Source organism: Lactuca serriola, chromosome 5 (assembly GCF_051521515.1).
Source record: "Lactuca serriola cultivar US96UC23 chromosome 5, Lser_US96UC23_V15, whole genome shotgun sequence".
NCBI classification, from domain to species: domain Eukaryota; kingdom Viridiplantae; phylum Streptophyta; class Magnoliopsida; order Asterales; family Asteraceae; genus Lactuca; species Lactuca serriola.
In genome coordinates this window covers 49,855,745-49,876,202 of record NC_136412.1, presented here as the reverse complement: position 1 = coordinate 49,876,202, position 20,458 = coordinate 49,855,745, and the positions used below count along the sequence as shown (strand labels likewise).

The following is a 20,458-nucleotide window of genomic DNA, read 5'->3' as shown; positions in this document are numbered from 1 at the left end:
TGTCATTGATGTCTCTCTTTCTAATAGTAATATCGGAACTTCATCCTAACAATAAATAATTCTATTTTAACATTCCATACTAAGTTTTTTGTTTCGTTCGTGATGCTTGAGGATGAAGCCATTTCAGGGGATCCTATGTGGTGGATAAGAAGAATAATGAGAAACTGTTGGGAATATTAGGGTTTGCGGTGGAGATCTGGATATCAGCTTGGATCGTGATATCACTTTCCGAACTGATATTTCTACCCTATGCCTGGGTTACAAGAAATTCAGCCTAGGATAATCCAAGCGGACACCTACGTTTCTAGGCACAGAAAACGTAAACTATTTTGCTAAAGGGTTCTGTGAATGTGTGATGAAAAACGAGAGCTAAAGAACGTCTGCCTTCTGGAAAGGAAGAGTTGTTTATATACTAAACACGATTAGGGTTTCATTAGGATTAGACCGTCATTAGTTGCTTTGGAAGCAAGTAATATTAATCCGGATTAGGGTTACCAAAAACTAACGAGTTTCATGAGCCAGGGGCTCTGCCCCTTGGACCCCGCTAGGGGCGCTGCCCCTTTGGAAACCCCGGACCCGGGGACGCTACCCCCGGAGCCCCGACTAGTCATCGAACCGGCTTCTGACTCGATCTTATACATGCGTGCACTCCACACAACCCCATACATGTATTAGAGTACAAATCATGAAGCCTCTTAGCTCACATGTTAGTTCCAGTTACTTAAAATGACATGGTGACACTAAAATCACCAACAGAAACGTCACTTATGGTTTTGTAATCTTCTTTTAGGCGATCGACGTTTAGGACACACTTGAGTTAGGAGGATATATGGTTACCTATTGGTAATGGTAATCGGCTCCATTAATAAAATAAAACATAATAGGTAAAAGTAAAGTTTATTTTGAAAAAAAAAAAAAAAAAGAAAGAATAAGGCAAAACTAGAAAAAAGAAAAGAAAAACAACAAAAAGTCTTTTATGAAATAAACCCCATAAAAAGAAGCAACTAGTTGGAAGCATGCATTACTTGAACGTATTCACCATGTCATCTAACGAACTGTTAACGAAATTATTTATTAAATTGCCTCTTTAAACATTTAGCAATTACAAACACATTCATCATAGAAAAGAAAATAAATAAATCTAGCCACTTTAACTTACAATTTGCCACAAAATAATTAAAAAATTGTCTTATACCTCAAAATATCAATTTGGCAACTACATACTATAACATTCACTGCTTACTGCAAATAGGCTTTTTATGTATGGACCTTTTCTTCTTTTAATGTAAAATTGTTCTTCAAAATATGAAATTGTTCATATTATTGCACAGATCATAGTTTTTTAATACAAAAAACGCCTTGAACCATAGACAGGCCAATTTCACAGCAAATAGTGCTTTTTACAGTGGGCATTGTGGCTAATCATAAACCAAAGTAGCTAGATTTGACTTTTTCTCTATTAATATGTCCAAATCATGATTACGAGAAACTACAATAACAAGATGTTTACTTGTTTTACCCAAGTCAAGTTGTATAAGTGTCACATACACTGCTATCTAAATCTTACTAGAAGAGTGAAAAACAAACATAACTGCAAAGCTAAATATGAGTCTTACTACATCTATTGAGCATGCTACATATCTATCTTATTTACAGAATTTCTTCCATAAAATCTCAAGAATTTGGCACGATTATTCCCAGTCTGCATCGAAAAATCCAGCATCTCGCATCTCAGAGTAGTAAGCATTATCTAAAAGCAAGTCTTCCTCCTGTAACAAATTATACAACCATTAAAAAAAAAACTTGCATATTTGGTATATAAAACCTGGAAATAGGTGAGAAAACATTATGAAGAAATGATTACCTGGAAAAAATCTCCTAGGAAAGTAATGTACAGAAAGGGAAGGTAGAGAGTGTGGTAGCAGAAGCCTATGAAACTATAAAACCTGTACATATATATAAAATGGAAACAGTTATTATGTTTCTTTATTTTGAAAAAAAAAATATGTTTTTTTCATACCAAAATCCAAATCCAACACCACTGGCAGCCAGTGCACAAGCCAACAATGCCAAGCTGTTAACAATGAACATGACTACAACATAATTATAAAATGCTGGTCTTGCTGCATAAGGAAAAAAAATGGTGGTCATTTGTAGAAAAAATATAATAACAAAAAAAATGTGAATTATGAAGCTGTGCAGAGTTTGAATGAGTTGACTCACGAGGTAACTTATCTCTCCACTTTGAGTAATGAACAAATAGAATATATCCATAGGTGCATGTTAGCAATAGTTCATCGAATGTCCACATCCCCCATTTTCCACCATTGCTAGTTTCACCATCCATGAAAAGTGGCACATGAAATCCAAACACAAATATCGCCTGTAAATGGAATGGAATGACCAATAATAAAGATTAAATAAACTGGAATGGAATATTGAATTCCAATTCTGTAAAGGTATTATCACCTTAAGGAGTATATCTGCTCCAACAATCAGCCCTGATATGGAGAAAGTATGAGCTAATGTTTCCAACCCACTTGCATAATTTTCCTGAAGTAAGAAAGCAACCAAGCTGATCTCTAGACATAGTGTTCCAGATTCTGTTACCAATGACAATAAATTCCAAGAAATCTTCTTCTCTGGAGTGCACTGCCATGCCTGCGCAAACACAAATTTGGGAACAGAATCACATTATTCAAAAATTAATACACTCGAATCCTAGCCAGCTCAACCAAGTTGTTTTGCTGTTTTCTGCAATCACTTTTATATTATTATCGACGATAATATAGCATCGTCAAAACGCAAAACCAAAAGTTACCTGAAGACAGCACCAAGTGAGATTGAGTATAGCAGAGAACCAAAGAAGAAGATAGTAAGCAATCATAACATGGGAGCGACGATGATTGAGCTTCTTTATGTTCTTTTTGAGATGAAACCCTAAGTAGAGCACAAACAATGCGGCCAGGATCGACAGCGCCGCGGTGTACAATATTCCATGGCAATTGGTTTGATTGTAATACGAATTGGACGAAGGTGATGATGATTCCTGATGGTAGTGTAAGTCGGTTATGGCAGGAACGCTTGGAATCGGGGGATACCCCATTCTTGTCACGAAAAGGGGAATTTGGTTTTTGCAGACATAGATCAAAATTAAACCCTAATCCTACGTGTTCCTGATTGAATTAATCGGAGAATCGAAGAAATGAGAAACCCTAAATTTTGAGAAGAGAGAGGGTATAGATCGAGAAGAGGTTTTGGGAACGGAGAAGCTTCGGAATTGTACAACCAAAACGATCGACAGCTAACACAGATTCGACGGCATCATATTCCAATAATGATAACCAACTATGACTCTCCTTTCGCAAATTTAATAGATTATCTTAAACCATTTTTGACTTAAAATGATAACCAAGTTATACTTTATGGTTTTACCGCGGGATAATGATTCAGGAGGATAATTAAGTTTTTTATTTGTTCATTTTAGGTTCTTAACGTATTTTTTTGTACATATTACACCATTAAGATTATTATAACCGTTTACAAATAGTCATTTTAACAGGAAGAACCGGTAAAAAAGATTATTTCTAAACAATTATAACAACCTTAATGGTGTAATACACACAAAAAATAAGTTAGAGACCTAATATGGACAAACGGGAAACGTTATTACCCTCCTAAGTCATTATCCCTGTATGAAACTATAAACCCCTATAATAAATTTTTACTTTTTAAATAAGAAACTTGTAGGTCTTGGGGTTGGTAGTTTGAATTCTTTTAACATCGGCCTTCTTTATAAATGGAAGTGGCATTTTGTTAATAACAAGGGAGCTCTTTGGGTTTAAATTATCAAATTTTGTCATGGGGAAGGTGGTGGTTTTCGGACGATTCGAGAATAGGAACTGGAGGGGGTGTTTGGCAAAAGATTGTAGGATCCATTAATCATCTCCATGAGAATGGTTGTATTCCTTTTAATTCCATGTATAGAGTGGTGGGGGATGAGACTCAAACGAGGTTCTAGAAGGATGTTTGGTGCTTGGATATTTCTCTTAGGGAGCAGTTCGGGAGGCTCTTTGTTTTGGTCTTTAATCAAGATGCTCGAGTAAGTGAATAATGAGATTCGGGGGGATGGAATTTTCATTGGTGTCAGGGGATTAGAGGAGGGGCTGAATAGACCCAATTTGGTTATCTTGTGGAGATATTAAATCCTATTCGCATATGGGAAAATGTCGGATAAGTGGTCTTGGGAGCTTGAATCGTCGAATATCTTTACTGTTAAATCAACACAAAATTAGGTTAATGATATGATGCTTCCTATGGGTAGTATGTCTACTAGGTGGAACCGTTTTGTCCCTATCCGTGATGTGGTTACAAAATCCAATCCGACCTTAATTTGTTCTTCTCTCTAGCTCCTTGCTAGAGGTTAACTAGATGATGTGGTTACAAAATCCAATCCAATCCAAACTTTTCTACTTTTTATTCTTTTTAATTTCAACAACTTTATATGAAATACACATATAAAAATAATACTAAAAATCTTAAAAATATAGATTCAAAATAATAAATACTAAAAATCTTAGGAGGGTAATAACGTTTCCTGTTTGTCCATTTTAGGTACCTACATATTTTTTTTGTGCGTATTACACTATTAAGGTTATTCTAACTGTTTACAAATAGTCCTTTTAACAGGAAGAAACCGGTAAAAGATTATTTCTAAACGGTTATAACAACCTTAATGGTGTAATACACACAAAAAATACGTTAAGGACCTAATATGGACAAACATGAAACGTTATTACCCTCTTAAGTCATTATCCATTTTACCAAATCTTTATTGATTAAACTGCACAAATGGTCAATGTTTTAAAACCTAGGTTTTTAGTTGACTCGCTGTGATGACCGGTTCACGGGTCAACCGATTCAACCCGTTGAACCGCCGGGTCAACCAGGTTTATGATCTTTTTCTATTTTTATATATTTTTACTTTCGTGCATAATGCATAAACATATAAAACTAATAATTTGATGTCCACAAAGTTATAAACATTGAAAAAAATTGAAGAAACCGCAAACGACTCGTTGTTTTGGCGTTCGCTACTTGTATTCAACTATCCAAACCCTATTAGAACGGGTCAATCCGGTTTTAACCGGTTCAACATAAGCGGTCGAACCGCGGTTTAGGGGAAACCCGGCCGGTTCGATTCGGTCCGTAATTTTACAAAAAACCGTTCTCAGTTGACCCGCCTTCTACCCCGGGTCACGGTCCAACAAGTTGAACCGTCCGGGTCGACCCGAGTTTTAAAACATTGCAAATGGTTCGTGTGGTATGTCCATTGGACCACTTTCTTTTTAATTTTTTTTATAATGTCGATTTTGTCCTTGGTATTTTTTTTTAGTTTTTGTTATTAATTTTATTTATTAAACAAAATAAAAAAAAATGTAAACACCCTCCCTTTGTCTGTCTTATTTTATCTTTGTGAACACCCTTAACACCACATCACCGGTGAAGCACAATCACCACCACAACTACCATAAGCCACCACTGGTAGCACAACCACCATCACCTGATATCGTCACTGGTAAGAGGGAGATGAAAAGACACAACCAAAACTAGGGAGATAGAGAAAGACGTAGGTGGGAGATAAAGAGGCACAAATTCGGCGAAGAAAGAAACCCTTAGATCCACATCTTCGTCGTGGTCGATTTTCATATCGATGTTTCCACATATTCTATGTTTCTATTTTCATGTTGATGTTTCGCTCAGATCGGCGGCACTGCAATGTCCTTATCCACGATCGTAATTCATTTGTTGCCTTTCTCGGTTTGTCCACCACCGACCAAAAACCCTAGATCTTTTAGATTTTGTTTCTTCTTCTCCGTCGGTTCTTCTCTAGGTGACGAAGGCTTTAAAATTGAAGGGTTTTCTAAAAGGGTTTTCCAGATCGAAGGGTTTTCAAATTGAAGCGGTGACAGTGTTGGCGACTCCGATGAAGGTTTTTCATATCAAAGGTTTTCCAGATCGAAGGCTCTGACGCCTCTAACGGTTCCGATGAAAGAGAAAGAGTTTGATGGCTCCGGTGACGATGGGGGATGAAGATGAGTGTGTTTTAAGATCGGAGGGTTTTTTTTGTCTTTGCTGGAAAATTGAGTGAGTTTTTGTCTTTTCCAGAAAATCGATGGTTGTGGTTGTGTTGAACTATGGTAGTGGTGATTTTGACATGTTATGGTGGTACAGACGGTGATGATGGCCTTCAAAGGAGAAAACGAAATGGGTGGCACCGATGAAGTCCTTGCCGGCGCCGGAAAAACGAGGGTTTAAGTGTGTTTTATTGTACAGATAGATAAAGGGGGAGGGTGGGAAAGATAACATGTCAAAGCTAGTGGGAGAATAATTGTTCTGTTATTAGGAACATAGTTGTTATGCTAAGTGTTGCAAGTTGGTAATACTAATTTTAGGATACAAAGATTTCAAATTTACAAATTGCAAAGTTTGGGAATTGTTTCGCCATAAAATGAGTTAGGGGAGAGGGCACTCATACTTCGTTTCAAATCTAAAAGTTTAGATTGAAAGTTTTAAAAGAACTTATTCTTGGACATATATAAATATCGTGTTGAATTGGTTCAACATATGGAAGTATTATAGCAATAGAGACTGAATATATATCAAGTCTCTATGCAAGACATTATTAATCGAGTCTCATATGCTTCGGATATATGATTGATTACATATGCTATAATATTCGCTTGTTCTGATTTTTCCAAATTGAGAGGGAAAAGGACTAGAGCTGGATGTGACTAAAGTTGTTGAACAACTCTCAATGACATTCTGAGGTTATACTAGAGGATTGGTTGCTTGTGGACAGACGCAAGTATAATATTAATTTGGACGAACCATATTGACATAATTCTGAGTGGACGTGACTCTTGTTCAGAATTGATGGTCATGTGGGAATATGGAAATGTTTCCATGGAGGGAATTGTTTATTAAAATCCATATGTGAGTTAGAAACTTTAATGCAAGGAAGGTATTCAAGGAGTGTACCTTGCATTTGAAACTTCGTTACCAACGAATTGTTTTAGTAACAAAAGGTCCAATGGAACATTTTGTGATATCATTGGCAAAGTCTCTGTGACTTTGAAGCCTCGACATCACAAAAAGGATATTGCATGTAAGGTTGAATTATAACAGATTTAGTAGTAACAAGAATTCGAAATTGTGAAATGAGCATCATTGGAATAGTGTCAAATCGATCTATTCATAAAGGAATGACTGTCACACCCCGAAACCGAAGGCGGAAACGTTCCGGGGCGGAGGACGTCATGAATATCACAACCAATGTACATAGTAAGCATAGTAAATACAAAACATTACATTACATAGAGTTATTACATTTGTTTGAAAGAGTTACATGTGTTAGACATATATATCATAAGGACAAAAGTAAAGATGAGTCTTCTATACGCTTCGTCTTCTCCAAAAGGTTGCAGTGTACCTGTCTAATGTGGACCTGAGAATACAAGCAGTTTGAAAACCAGCATAAAGCTGGTGAGTTCATAAGTGGTTCATTTTTGAATAAGAATGAGTTTCCTTTGGTTTTCTGAAAAAGTTGTTATCCAAGAAAATCCCATATTTTCTTATAAAAACAGTTTAGTTACCAATCGTTACACAATTCGATTACGTGTTGTTATGTTATTCCAGGAAAATCCCTTATTTTCCTAATTGTTTAGTTATCCATTCATTACACAATTCGATTTCGTGTTGTTATGTTATCCTAGGAAAATCCCTTATTTTCCCAATAGTTTAGTTATCTATTCGTTACATAATGTACTAATATTTACCATACTTGTAGTATTAGTTAAGTATTCTGATATCTTAATTATTCTACACACGAATGTCAAGTATCTACACTACTTAGCCGTATTTTCAAATATTTGGATACACTCAGAAACGTACATTGACGGTATATTCGATGTTATGGTGACTTCCAAAAGCGTACTTTTGTATTCGTATTCGCATTCGTATTCGTATTCATATTCGTATTCGTATTCGTTCTATTCCTAACTGTACTTTCGTATTCGTTCTGTTCCTAACTGTACTTTCGTATACGTTTTGTTCCTATCTGTATTTTCGTATTCATATTCGTTCCTAATTGTACTTTCGTATTCGTTATGTTCCTAACTGTACTTTCGTATACGTTCTGTTCCTAACTGTATTTTCGTATTCGTATTCGTTCCTAATTGTACTTTCATATTCGTATTCGTATCTTATTAGTATTAATCCTAATTTATGATTAGTACAAATCTTTCGTAAGATTATAAAATGAAACATAGATTATAACATTTTATAAAGAAATCTACTTTTAGTCTGGAGACTAACTCTGCAATTCGAACTATTGGTTAATACGGTTTTTGATATTAAAAGCATAAAAATTAAGAAACATTTGAACTGAAAATAATAAGTTTAAGTACAAGATTTCCTTGTACTTTTGCTTGTATTCCCCCTGAAAACATTTGAAAAACACGGAAAAAAGAGTAGGGGTATGAACTCACCGATCGAAGAATATGCCTGATTGGATGCTAAACGTCAGTTCGGGGCTTGAACGCGTGCGAGGTTCCTATGTAATATGAAAAGATACACATCTGTATCTAATTAGGCTTTGAACTACTAATTAGTTGAGGATATACACTTCTAGTCGTGAAAACACTTCATTTCAAGTGTTTGGAGTAACCCGGGTGACATCTATGGACGTATATGGCTTGGATATGGAGTTTACTCTTCAAGAGTAAACTCATAAGAGATTTTAAGGCCCTAATGACCCACTCCCCATGAGTTTACGGCCGTAAACTCATGGTGGGGTACTCTAGGGTGCTAAATGATCTTATATCACTTGGGAAAATTAGCTAGGATCAAATCTAGGGTATATGAATGGATTAAACCAACATATGGACCATCTAATGGAGTTTGCGGCAGTAAACTAAGAGTTTACATTCGTAAGCTCCCACACACACCTTCCTTTGATGTTTTGGTGGTCCTAGGTCAATCACAAGAGTTTCTAAGCCATTATACAAGCCTTGGGATGAATTTAGGGCATCATTTGACCATGTTATAGGAGTTTACGGCCCATGAACCCATCCTTGAGGGGTTTACGGCCGTAAACTCCTAAGGGAGTAGTTTTTAGCATGTTTAAGGCCCTTAAATTGATTGTGGTTGCTTCTAGACTTTATTCCAAGGCTTATGGTGTGTTTAAGTGGCATCTTAACACTATAAAATGAGTTTACTCCCCATGAATTGGTGTTTATGTCCCAAGAATGTTCTTGGGCATTAAACTCATGTGTACTCCCCAAATGATAAGTTCAAGGTGTTCTAAGTCCAGTTTAGTAAGCCCCTAAGTCATATCTAAGCTCCAAATGTGGTTTGGAAGGGTTTTATGGCTCAAAAACCCCATTTACATGTGTTCACGGCCTAAGGGTGTTCCAGGGCCGTAAACACATGTTTATGGTCCTATTTCACATATTAATCACGAATTTGAAGGTTAAGGATGTTATACTAGAAGCTAGGATAGTTACCTTGATGATGTGGAGCTTTAATTTGATGATTTTGGACCTAGAGCTTAGATTGGAGGAGAGAGAGTGGAAAAAGCTTCAAATAAGGTTCATTCCACTTTATATATGGTTAAAGTTTGGGACATGGTGGAATTCTACCCTATACTAATGTTAAGCGAGGCTTTTGGTCGCACTCGATTAAGTTGTCGTAACCCGATATGGTCGAAACTAAAATTTTTCTAATTAATAGTTTGGGGCGTTTCATGAGTTTCTAGCGTGTTTGGACAACCATTAAGTCATAATAGCAAACTCAAAATTAATGAATTAATTTAGAAACGAAACGAAAACAATTCGAAATGACGAATTTTTAATGACGGAACGGGTTACGATGAACGAACTTTGGGTTGTCACAATGACAATAGAGAAACATAGTACACATGTTTATAACATGGAATGACTAATGTTTAATTCAAGAGTTTAGTTGATTACTCGAAACATTATACAATGAATAAAGGATAATTAATATGGTGATTAAATAATAAGAGTTTTATTTATATTCAATAGTTTTGAGACCATAGTTAATTAGGTTATTATTGTGTTTCACTTCACAAATAATTGGATTATTCAAACATCCACAGTCGGAAACACTTGTTCTCAGTGGGCTATCAAGAGCCCAAACACCCGGGCCTAATAGAAAGGCCCAACTCGAAGCACAAAGTGCGAAAGCCCATTGACTGAGTGCGTGCGTGCGTATTAGATTTTGGTGGGAGTTGGGATACGTATATTCCGTTAGCGGAATTTTCGTATAACAACAACTATCACGCTAGCATTGATCAACCTCCTTTTGAGATGCTCTACAGGAGGAAATGTAGGACCCCGATTTGTTAGGGCGAGGTCGGTCAGCGAGTCATGGGGAGTACCGAGGTGGTGCTGAACACCACTGAGATGATCTAGTAGGTTCGAAGTAGACTTTAGACAACTCAGAGTCAGCAGAAAAGCTATGCCGACAAGCGCCAGTCACATTTGGAGTTCCAGGTGGGTGATATGGTTCTTTTGAAGGTGTCACCTTGGAAATGTGTCATTCGGTTCAGGAAGCAAAGCAAGCTAGGTCCCAGATATATCAGTCCCTTTAGGGTTTTGGCTTGGGTGGGCCGGGTTGCATATCATCTAGATCTTCTAGCGAAGCTTAGCCAGATTCATAGCACTTTCCATGTCTCTCAGCTGCGAAAGTGTTTGGTGGATGATTCTACAGTTGTACCCTTGGAGGATATTTTGGTGGACGACCGCCTGAACGTTAAGAGGCCTGTGGCGATTTTAGATCGGAAGAAGAAAAACTTGAGGACCAAGGTGGTGGAGCTTGTGAAGGTGCAGTGGCTGCACCGTAAGGGGAGCTTGGAGATGCAAGAAGGAGCTGCTAGATCCATAATCCTTGCTTCATTTTCGACATCTTTATGGTAAAAAGTCTCAACCTTGCTTTGTGGTTGCTTAGATCTTCATCTTAGCGTTCTTTTGCTTGTTTTTGTCCAAATGATGTAACACCCATAAATTAGAAGGTTAATTTTGGAAATAAAACCTTATTTCTAAAGGTTAACTCGTCAAGTTTAAGACATAAACTTGACGTGTTGTAAATATGTGGCACACATGTTTTGGAAGATCAACTCGATGAGTTGGCGCTGGAAGAGAAACCTTAATTTTTCGAGTATAACACCCTATTTAAAGGAATTAACTTCTAGAGTTGGCCTTCTTACCAGCCTCCCTTGTTTAGAAGAAACCCTAGACCGTTTTCCACTTGTTCCTTAAGTTTTGTGAGTTTTAGAGTGATTGTTGGAGATCTTTGAAGGAAGCATTTAAGAAAGAAACATCAAGCTTGGAGGAGTAATCTTGGATCTAGAAACCCTACACCAAAGGCTACATCTTGAAGGTATAAAGTCATAACCTTGACATGTAGCTTATTAGATCTCATCTCTTGTAGGTTGGCTTGGTTTTGGGTCTTTGACCGAGTTATCCAAGAAGAAGAGGATTCCAAGGGGTTGTTGGGGGCAGATCTGACCCCTAAATGACCTCTTGAAGCTTAAAGTTTCAAGCTTTATTGGTCCCTATGTCCCATGCTTGCCATATGTTCATTATGAAGCCTAAAATGGACCTTAGAGAGCGTTTCAAGCATGCATGGACGTAAAGTTAGAAACTTTACGTGATTTTGTCCACCCTTAGACATCATATCTGTGTTTTGGGACGTTGAATTGGGAGTTTAAGGGATTAATGGGTCAAGACCTCCTTTAAAGGACTTAGGGTTTGAGTTTGTAGCATCATGGATGATCCTTGGAAGTAATGTTGGAAACTTTATCCTCCTAGACATCTCTATGGATAGGGATTTGAGGTTTGGAGCCTTTGGATTCAAGAAAAAGGGCTTAATGGATTAAGTGGGTTGACAGATCGAAGAACTTGACGAGTTCATGGGTGAACTCGGCGAGTTGGGTTGGGGTTGCCCCGAGTCTATTGAAAAGCAGAGGAACTCGACGAGTTGGATCACAATATTGAGATTCTGAATTGAAATTGAACTCGACGAGTTGAAGGACCAACTCGGCGAGTTGGGTCACCTGGACCGTTGACTTTGGCGTTGACTTTGACCTTTGACTGATGCATTTGACCAAGTTTGTCCTAGTGGGTGTTGGAGTAACCTGGGGTGTATTGGAGGAGAATATGGGCTTAGGATAAGACCCATATGGGATTGGGCCCAATTTGGAAAATTGGTCCATTGGTAGGCCTTTATGGATCTTATAATTTTGGGCCTTTTTGGTTTGGGCTTGGGCCTTGGTTATGAATCTTATTGGGGTAAGGGTAAAATGGTCGATTTACCCCCAATTATGGATTATGGATCATGGTTTGGGACCCAATTTCTAATTGGGTGACATTTTGGTATTGATAGCTCGGGGAGTTGTTAGGGCAGCAACTAAGGATTTCTTGCAGGGAGCTTCAACATTCGATGTGAGTTACCTTCCCGGTATGAGTGGTTCGAAGGCACCAATGTCGGCCCACTAGTAGTTTTTTTTATAATAGAGATGATTGTCTTTATGATAATTGTCTGGTATGCCAATATCTATTGAGACTTATGTGCTTGTATGCTATGTTATTACGTAGTAGTGGTAGGGGTGAAGTAGACCCCGTAACCGGTCGAAAGAGACCGAAGGGGCAGGATAGCACCTAGATATGCTAGGCAGTATGTGATTATGTGCTTATATGCTAGGATATTATGCGATAGTGGTAGTGGGTGAAATAGACTCCGTAACCGGTTGAAAGAGATCGAAGGGGGTAGGCTAACACCCAGATATGCCAGACAGTTACCGGTTGAAAGAGACCGAAGGGGTATGCCAACACCCTGATATGCTAGGTAGTTACCGGTTGAAAGAGACCAAAGGGGTAGGCCAGCACCCTGATATGCTAGACAGTTACCGGTTAGCCCAGCACTTGGATATGCTAGGTAGTATGTTTATTATATGGTATGTGGTATGATGGGGGAACTCAATAAGCTTCGTTCTTACGATTTTCAATTTTGGTTTCAGGTACTTTTTCTTCGAAAGGAAAGGAGACGGCATGATCGCAGCGCATCACACCGTGATTTCCACACATGAGATCTATGGGACTTTCTGATGTTGTTTTATTATGATACGTTTTGATTATTGACATATTGGTTTTGATATGGGATGACACTATGGATGTTTTCATACTATTGGTTTTATAATTTGTAACATCCAGATTCTTGGGTATGGTATATTATCTATATATTTTGATTTAATCAAAGGGACTCGGCGAGTTAGTGGATTAACTCGTCGAGTAGGGGCGCGCTCAGGTGATGTGTTTAAATGAATGGACTCGACGAGTCGAGCTTTGGACTCGCCAAGTCGGCGCTGTGGAGGAAAACCCTAATTGTCCGGGTTTGGGACCTATTTAAAGAGTGTTAGGGTCTTCAATTGCGGCTATCCTTACCCTGGAGAAACCCTAAATCATCCTTGAGAGCTTGGAGAGTAAAGAAGAGCCATTTTGAGCATTTTGGTGTGTCATTTCTAAAGAGAATATGAGATTCTAGCAAGAGGGACCAGAGGGGGTTGATGTTGATTTCATGAATCTAGGGTTTCTTAGCCTTTCTCTTTAAAGGTTTATGGAATGTTTGAGGTCCCAATGTGGAATAAGCCTTAGATCTGGACCATGGGAGGTCCAGAGAGTCCCTTATGTTCAGCTTTATGCAGTCACATAGAGAGTTTGAGCCTAAGTTTCCATTTAGATGGCTATTTCTTCATTTATGGCTCTAATCATGATGCATGGATGTAAAGTTTGGACCTTTACGTGATTTGTGGGTGCTAGAAGGATAGATCTACAAGTTGGTGAAGCAGACCTGACCTCAGAAGGTCAGATGAGTTTGGTTATGGAGGAGACTCGCCGAGTCCATTGGAGGACTCGACGAGTCGGATCGAGTTTACCCAAGTTTCGTGATCAGTGGAGACCCGACGAGTTGGTTGGGTGACTCAGTGAGTCGAGTGAGACCTTGTGAGGAATCTGATTACGCGTGTGGACTCGCCGAGTCGTTGCCTGACTCGACGAGTCTAGTCAAAGTTGGACCGTTGACTTTCGTTGACTTTTAGTGTTTAGTCAACCAGTGGACTATGGGGCCAGGGGAGGGGTAGAATGGTCTTTTACCCTTCTGGGAAGCATAGTACGAGACTTGTCTAGCCTTTGAGAGCCACTGCTGATTTAGAGTTATTTATTTATGTGATTAGGCGGCGGCTAGATCAGTATTTCGAGTTCGAGACTTTTTGAGAATTATCTGAGGTGATTCTTCTTACTATACGTTACCTTGATTGGTAGTTATGTGTGACCAGAGGGTCTTAGGTGCTTACATTGAGTATTATGTTATATGTGATATGCTATGCATCATGTCTTTGTGATTTATGCTATGCGGAGTTTATAGACCGGACCGGAGGGTCCAACGATATAGACCGGACCGGAGGGTCCAACGATACAGACCGGACCGGAGGGTCGACCGATACGGAACTGGAGGGTTCCGCTGAGACACACCGACCGAAAGGTCATATTGTAGCCTTGAGTGGCGTATGTGTTGTATGTGGTATTTTGGGGAACTCACTAAGCTTTGTGCTTACCGTGTTACGTTTTATGTGTTTCAGGTTCTTCAGAATCGCGGGAAGGCGGCGGCTCGATTGTACACACACAAGAGAAAAGAGTGATGAATTCAGATCCTGGAATTTCATAATGTTTTGAAAACCTTGTTGATGATTTTTAAATAAAAAGTGTTTATATAGAAAAATGTGCATTTTTATGAAATAAATATGAATAAAATAAATTTAAAATTTTTCGGTGTTACATAATTACTTAATTAAAACTGAAAATTTTGGTCTTGAACTTTAGGACGTTACAAGTTGGTATCAGAGCCTTGGTTTGATGGATTCGGACACACCTTCGAGGGTGTCTGGTGTAATGCTCAATCCAGGTATTATTTATATTTTGGTCCCTTATATGTTGAACTATTGCTTTTGGACCTTGTAATTAGCAAGTTTGAAGGAAGGAGGGACTGTTTCTGCCAAGTCGGGACTTTGGAGGCAGAGCCCGAATGCGGGGCGTTCCCCTGAGGAACGCACTGCGTTCACATGCAGAATGTAAACCCTAACTTTTAGGGTTTGGGACCTATATAAAGAAAATTATGTCCCATACCTCAGCCTCATTACCAACCTCCTTAACTCAAAAACCCTAAAAACCCTAATCTTCATCATCTTTGTTTGATCTTGATCTTGTGAAGTCCATTTTAGTAGCTTGGAGCCTTGGAAGAAGGAAGAGGAAGTTTGTGAAGGAGAAGTTGTGTAGCTTGAGCTTAAGGATCTGAGTTATCATCATCATTTAGTACTCACTTGAGGTAAAAAGTTCAAAACTTGCTTCATGAATACTTAGATCTTTTGTATTGGGTTTTTGGACCTTTTTGGTCCCAAGAATGTAGCTTTGTTGTTCCAAATCCATTTATAGGCTTAGGGTTGCCACCCTTAGTGCTATTTGAGTCCCTAAGACAGAAAAGTTACCAACTTGAGGGTCTTGATGAGCTCATGCATGAGATTAAGCTCCTTTTATGGAAGTTGATTGCTATTTCTTGAGATTGGGACTTTGCAGCATGCAAAGTCACCAAGTTTGTGACTTTATGATTCTAGAGGTCCTAGATGGCTTGGATCTACGTTTGGATAGCAAGGCTTTAAGCATTAAGTGCTTATTAAGCATTTTTGGAACCAACATGTGAACGTGCCGCGTAGGGTTGAGGAACGCCCTGCATTCCAATTTGGGTCCGCGATTTGATTCGGTGGCGAACGCCCAACATTCCACCAGGGAACGTCGTTCGTTCGGGGCATCAGTGGGACTTCAGACCTTTTTGCCTTGGACTTGGTTTTGGGGTTTGGGCTTTTTCTGATTGGGCCATTTTCTTGGACTTTGCTACTATGGGCCTTAGTAGATCATCATTTGGGCTTTAATGGACTATGTCTTATTTTGGGCCTTGGGTTAGGCACATTAGAAGGGTTGGGCCCAATTTAGAAAATTGGGCTAATGGTGGGCCATTAGCGGGCTTGGGAAGTCTACCTAGTATTGGGACTTTCATGTTATGGTTTTGGGCCTTAGGCATATACCAAATTAGATCAGGGGTAAAATGGTCATTTTACCCTAAGAAGGATTATTGGTTTTTGACTAAGTGTTATTTTGGTAATGATAGTTCGGGGAGTCATCGGGACAACCGTTGGAGATTCCTTACCGTGAGATTATGCATTCAACTTTGCGATGTGAGTTTCCTCTTGTATGAATGGGTCGAAGGCACCAATGTCGGACCATATATGTATGTTAGTATGTCCCGGACTAAGGTCCGATGTCGGGGAGTGCCCGATGTAGGTTTATATGTTTCCGGATTTCGATCCGATGTCGAGCGGTGCCCGAGGAATGTTTGTATGCTTGATGTCTTCATGATTCTTACATGTGTCTGCATTGTATGTTTCCGGATTGCGGTTCGATGCCGGGCAATGCCCGAGGAATGTTTGTATGTTTCTGGATTTTGGTCCGATGTCGGGCGGGGCCCGAGGAATGTTTATATGTTTATGTTATGTGATTATTTATGTGTATTTGTTGATATGCTTATATGTATACCGAGCTCTGCTCGATGCCGGACGGGGCCTGATGGCCGACATTGTACGATGCCGGGCGGGGCCCGATGAAGGGGCATGGCCCGCGATATGTTTATATGTGATTATGTGTATGGTATGTGGTAGTTTGGGGAGACTCACTAAGCTTCATGCTTACAGTTTCCAGTTTTGGTTTCCGGTACTTCCTTTAGCAAAGGGAAGAGCTCGGGATGACTGCAATACACACACCATGATGTTTTTAGCCTGGGATGTTACTCTGATATATTTGACAGATGTTTTGATATGAGATACTATTACTTATGTTTTGATGAGATGATTTTGATAACTATGGTTTTATTTAATAATTAAAAATGAAATTTTTGGCCATGATTTTTGGGATGTTACAAGTTGGTATCAGAGCCTTGGTTTGAGGGATTCGGGCACACTCTCGGGTGTGTCCGAACTCAAACTGAGGACTTGGTATGAAAATTTTCAAAAGAAAATCATTTTGTTATAAAAAGGATTTTGAAAAGAGAAAAGGGTGTTGTGCATGCAATCAGCCGAGCTCAAGTAAGTTCTCCCAAATTACCCATAAATGTTTATATTATGATATGAATTACGAATATGTGAATTACATGATTAGGGCTAAGGATCTAGGAAGGGTGCCTTGTATGCCTATTGAATGAGCTTATTGAACAGTATGCTAGTACTTATTAGTTAGTGATATGATGGCCTGATTAGGATATGCTTGATTATGGGTACTCAATGCTCGAATGCTGCTTGCTTTGTGCTTTTAGGAGTTCTAGATATCTTTAGCTAACTAGTAAACAAATACGCTAAGTTACATATTACGAGTACTAAATGATTTCAGAAGGTTAGGTTTAGCCTTATTTTGCAGCTCTTGTTTGAGTCCAACCGTTGTAGGGAGAGACCTTGATGTGTTTTAAACGAACTAGTTTTAATCCTACTAAACTAGACACAAAATAAACACACGAAAGGCAGTGCACCTATCGATTAGTAATATAGTTCAAGCAAGCAGGGTATCGAACACAAGGAATGATAAACAATTAAAATAAATGCTAATATTATCTAAATAAAATAAGTAATAGAAAAGGGTTTTTCTCTAGTTTTGCAAGACTAGATACTTAAGCAATCAAATAACACACAAACTAAGCAACTAACAGCTAAAGCAAATAAACAATCAACTAAATTCAATAATGGAGAAGACTTCTGTTTAGATTCGACTCATTTACTCCTATGGTTGATTTTATGGCAAGTGCAATGGATTAATTGTTATTGGCTACCGATTAGTGTGATTAGGTTCACGTTCGCTATTACTAATCCTTAGGAAACAAATCAATTCAAGCAGTGATCAAGTGATTAAACTAATAAATTTCCTAGTTTTTTTATTCGGGTTAAGTAAGACTTGTAATTAGCTAATCAAATTACTAATTCAATTAAACTCTTGTTGATGGTTTGTCACACAAGGCTCACACATTAATTTACCTATTTTCTAGTTAACCCTAGTTTCACGTTCGCTATTCCTAGGCATATAATAATGTTTTCACACAAATCATATGTGATTAGCAATTAAGAGATGTTCATGCATATTAATATGCTGGTTAATTAACCGAAAATAGTTGTAATTAACACATAAGGTTCTTTAACAAGCTTAACAAAACAAACTCACCAATTTCAATTAATCCAACCACAAAAATCAAATCATAGTCATAAAGTCATCTACCCTAAACAGAAGATATGAGTTTTAGCTCATGATTACAGCAGAAAGTAGCTCAAAATGAAATCTAATAGTTTACACATAGTTCAAACAAAAGATTAAGTAAAGAGTAAACCTAAATTTCCTTTGATCTTCTCAAAATTGAAGTCTAGTGTTGTTCCACGAGTTCCAGAGCTTCCAGCTGCACCTCCAGTCGCAAATTAATCCCCTAAGGGTTCCCCCATTAGTTAGGGTTCAAATGAGAAGCGTTTATATATATATATATATATATATATATATATATATATATATATATATATATATATATAATGTAACATCTATTTCGAAGACTGGCTTGAGTTTACCATTTAAGGGGCATTTTATGAATGTACTCAGCGAGTTGGGAGTCCAACTCTTCGAGTAGAGTCGTGACATCTTGGACGAGGGTCGGAACTGACTCGGCGAGTCGGAGGGCCCGACTCGGCGAGTCAGAGCTGTTTAGAGAAAACCCTAATTTCGGGGTTTGCCCCTATATAAACGTCATTATCCACACCAGTAGCCTCCCTTAGCACCATAGAAGGACGTTCACGACCGCAAACCCTCTAGTGTGTGAAGTAAGAGCAATTGGGAGCTTATCTTTGAGATTTTGGGGAGGATTCCAAGTTTGAAGAGGAAGTATCAAGGGAGAAGTGTTAGATCAAGCATCTATTTCGTGTTGGGCATTTGTCTGAGGTATTAATCTGCTACCTTAAGCTTTGATTTTTTTTTTGAGGTTATGGCCAACCTTGAGGAGATGGAAGCAAAATTAGATCTGGACCTATCACAAGGATATGATTCCCGATCTAGACCTCCTTAGGTTCCAAATATCATAAAGTTGCACCTTTTATTAAGCTTATTCCCTCTCCATGCATGAGAACCTTTTTTGAAGGTTAGTCTTGGTGTTATGGCCATGTGAGGCCTTGCATGCACGTAAAGTTTGCAACTTTACGTGTTATCTACACTAGTAGAGGATAGATCTGAAGTTTGGGACCTTGAGTCCCACTAGAAAAGGTCGTAAACATAATGGATTAAGAGGACTTGGCGATTCGTGCAAGAGACTCGGCGAGTCGAGAGGGTTTCCTTGTTCACGACCAAGGGTTCACAGCCAAGGGTGCTTGGTTGGGATTTTACGGCCGTAAACATCGAGGAACTCGACGAGTCGCTCGGGTGACTCGGCGATTCGATGAGTTAAGCAGGGAACCCGACGAGTGACTGATTGTATTCGACAATTCAAGGTCAATATGGATTGTTGACTTTGAGTATAGACCTTGACTTTGACCAGCGTTGACCCTGAGGGTATTTATAGGATTAGGCTGAGCTATTTACTCATTGATTATAGGCAGTTTGGGAGAAGCAACGTGGGTTATATCTAACTTCAGTTTGCTAGTTCAGCCTTTGAGAGGTGAGTCTTCTGACCATACCCATGGGTCTAAGGCACCAAGGCCGACCCATTATATGATTATGATATATGTATTAGTTGTTATGTGTTTTGGTATGTCATGTGAATGTGTGTTTTGCATGGAAGACCTCGGGGGGAGCCTGTGGCATTGGATGTAAGACCATGCGGGGTAGCCTATGGCTATCCTAGGTAAATACCATGTGGGGTAGCCCATGACATTGGATGTAAGACCATGTGGGGTAGCCCATGGCCGTCCTAGGTAAAAAACCATGTGGGGTAGCCTATGACATTATTACAGGTTTTATGTATGCATGGCTTATGTGATATGTGTGTAGCTTTCATTAGCTAACAAGATATGTGTATGTGTATTGTGTGTGGTATGCTCTAGGGAGCTCACTAAGAATTTTGCTTACAGGTTGTTGATTTGTTTCAGGTACATCTGAGCCCAAGGGCAAGGGCAAGGCTTGATGGCGCGACGTGCACTCTCTCTCAGGCGATTTTATGGGACACTCTGATATTTGAAAATAAAGTTGTAATGATTATGGATTTGAAACAACTGTTTTGGAATTTCTTGATTCATGGAAATGTGTTTGGTTAATTAAAA

At 38.7% G+C, this 20,458-nt stretch overlaps 1 protein-coding gene across 1 annotated transcript; it reads right to left on the bottom strand.

Moving 5' to 3' along the window:
- Nucleotides 1-1,419: 1,419 nt before the first annotated feature.
- On the bottom strand, nucleotides 1,420-3,347 carry LOC145052455 (protein CANDIDATE G-PROTEIN COUPLED RECEPTOR 2-like). Its single transcript, XM_079000282.1, has 6 exons — nucleotides 2,822-3,347; nucleotides 2,470-2,661; nucleotides 2,224-2,383; nucleotides 2,021-2,123; nucleotides 1,865-1,946; nucleotides 1,420-1,769 (listed from the first exon to the last, which is right to left on the bottom strand). Exons 1-6 carry the CDS (start codon nucleotides 3,104-3,106, stop codon nucleotides 1,692-1,694), a joined length of 900 nt encoding a protein of 299 aa, XP_078856408.1. The 5' UTR covers nucleotides 3,107-3,347; the 3' UTR covers nucleotides 1,420-1,691.
- Nucleotides 3,348-20,458: the final 17,111 nt, after the last annotated feature.

Excerpts from the sequence above, each read along its gene's own strand:
- LOC145052455 (XM_079000282.1), bottom strand. The coding sequence starts at position 3,106 with ATGGGGTATCCCCCGATTCCAAGCGTTCCTGCCATAACCGACTTACAC. Across the intron at positions 2,124-2,223 it reads GTGGAGAGATAAGTTACCTC|CAAGACCAGCATTTTATAAT; the intron begins GTGAGTCAACTC and ends TTCCTTATGCAG. Across the intron at positions 1,947-2,020 it reads GGTGTTGGATTTGGATTTTG|GTTTTATAGTTTCATAGGCT; the intron begins GTATGAAAAAAA and ends ATATATGTACAG.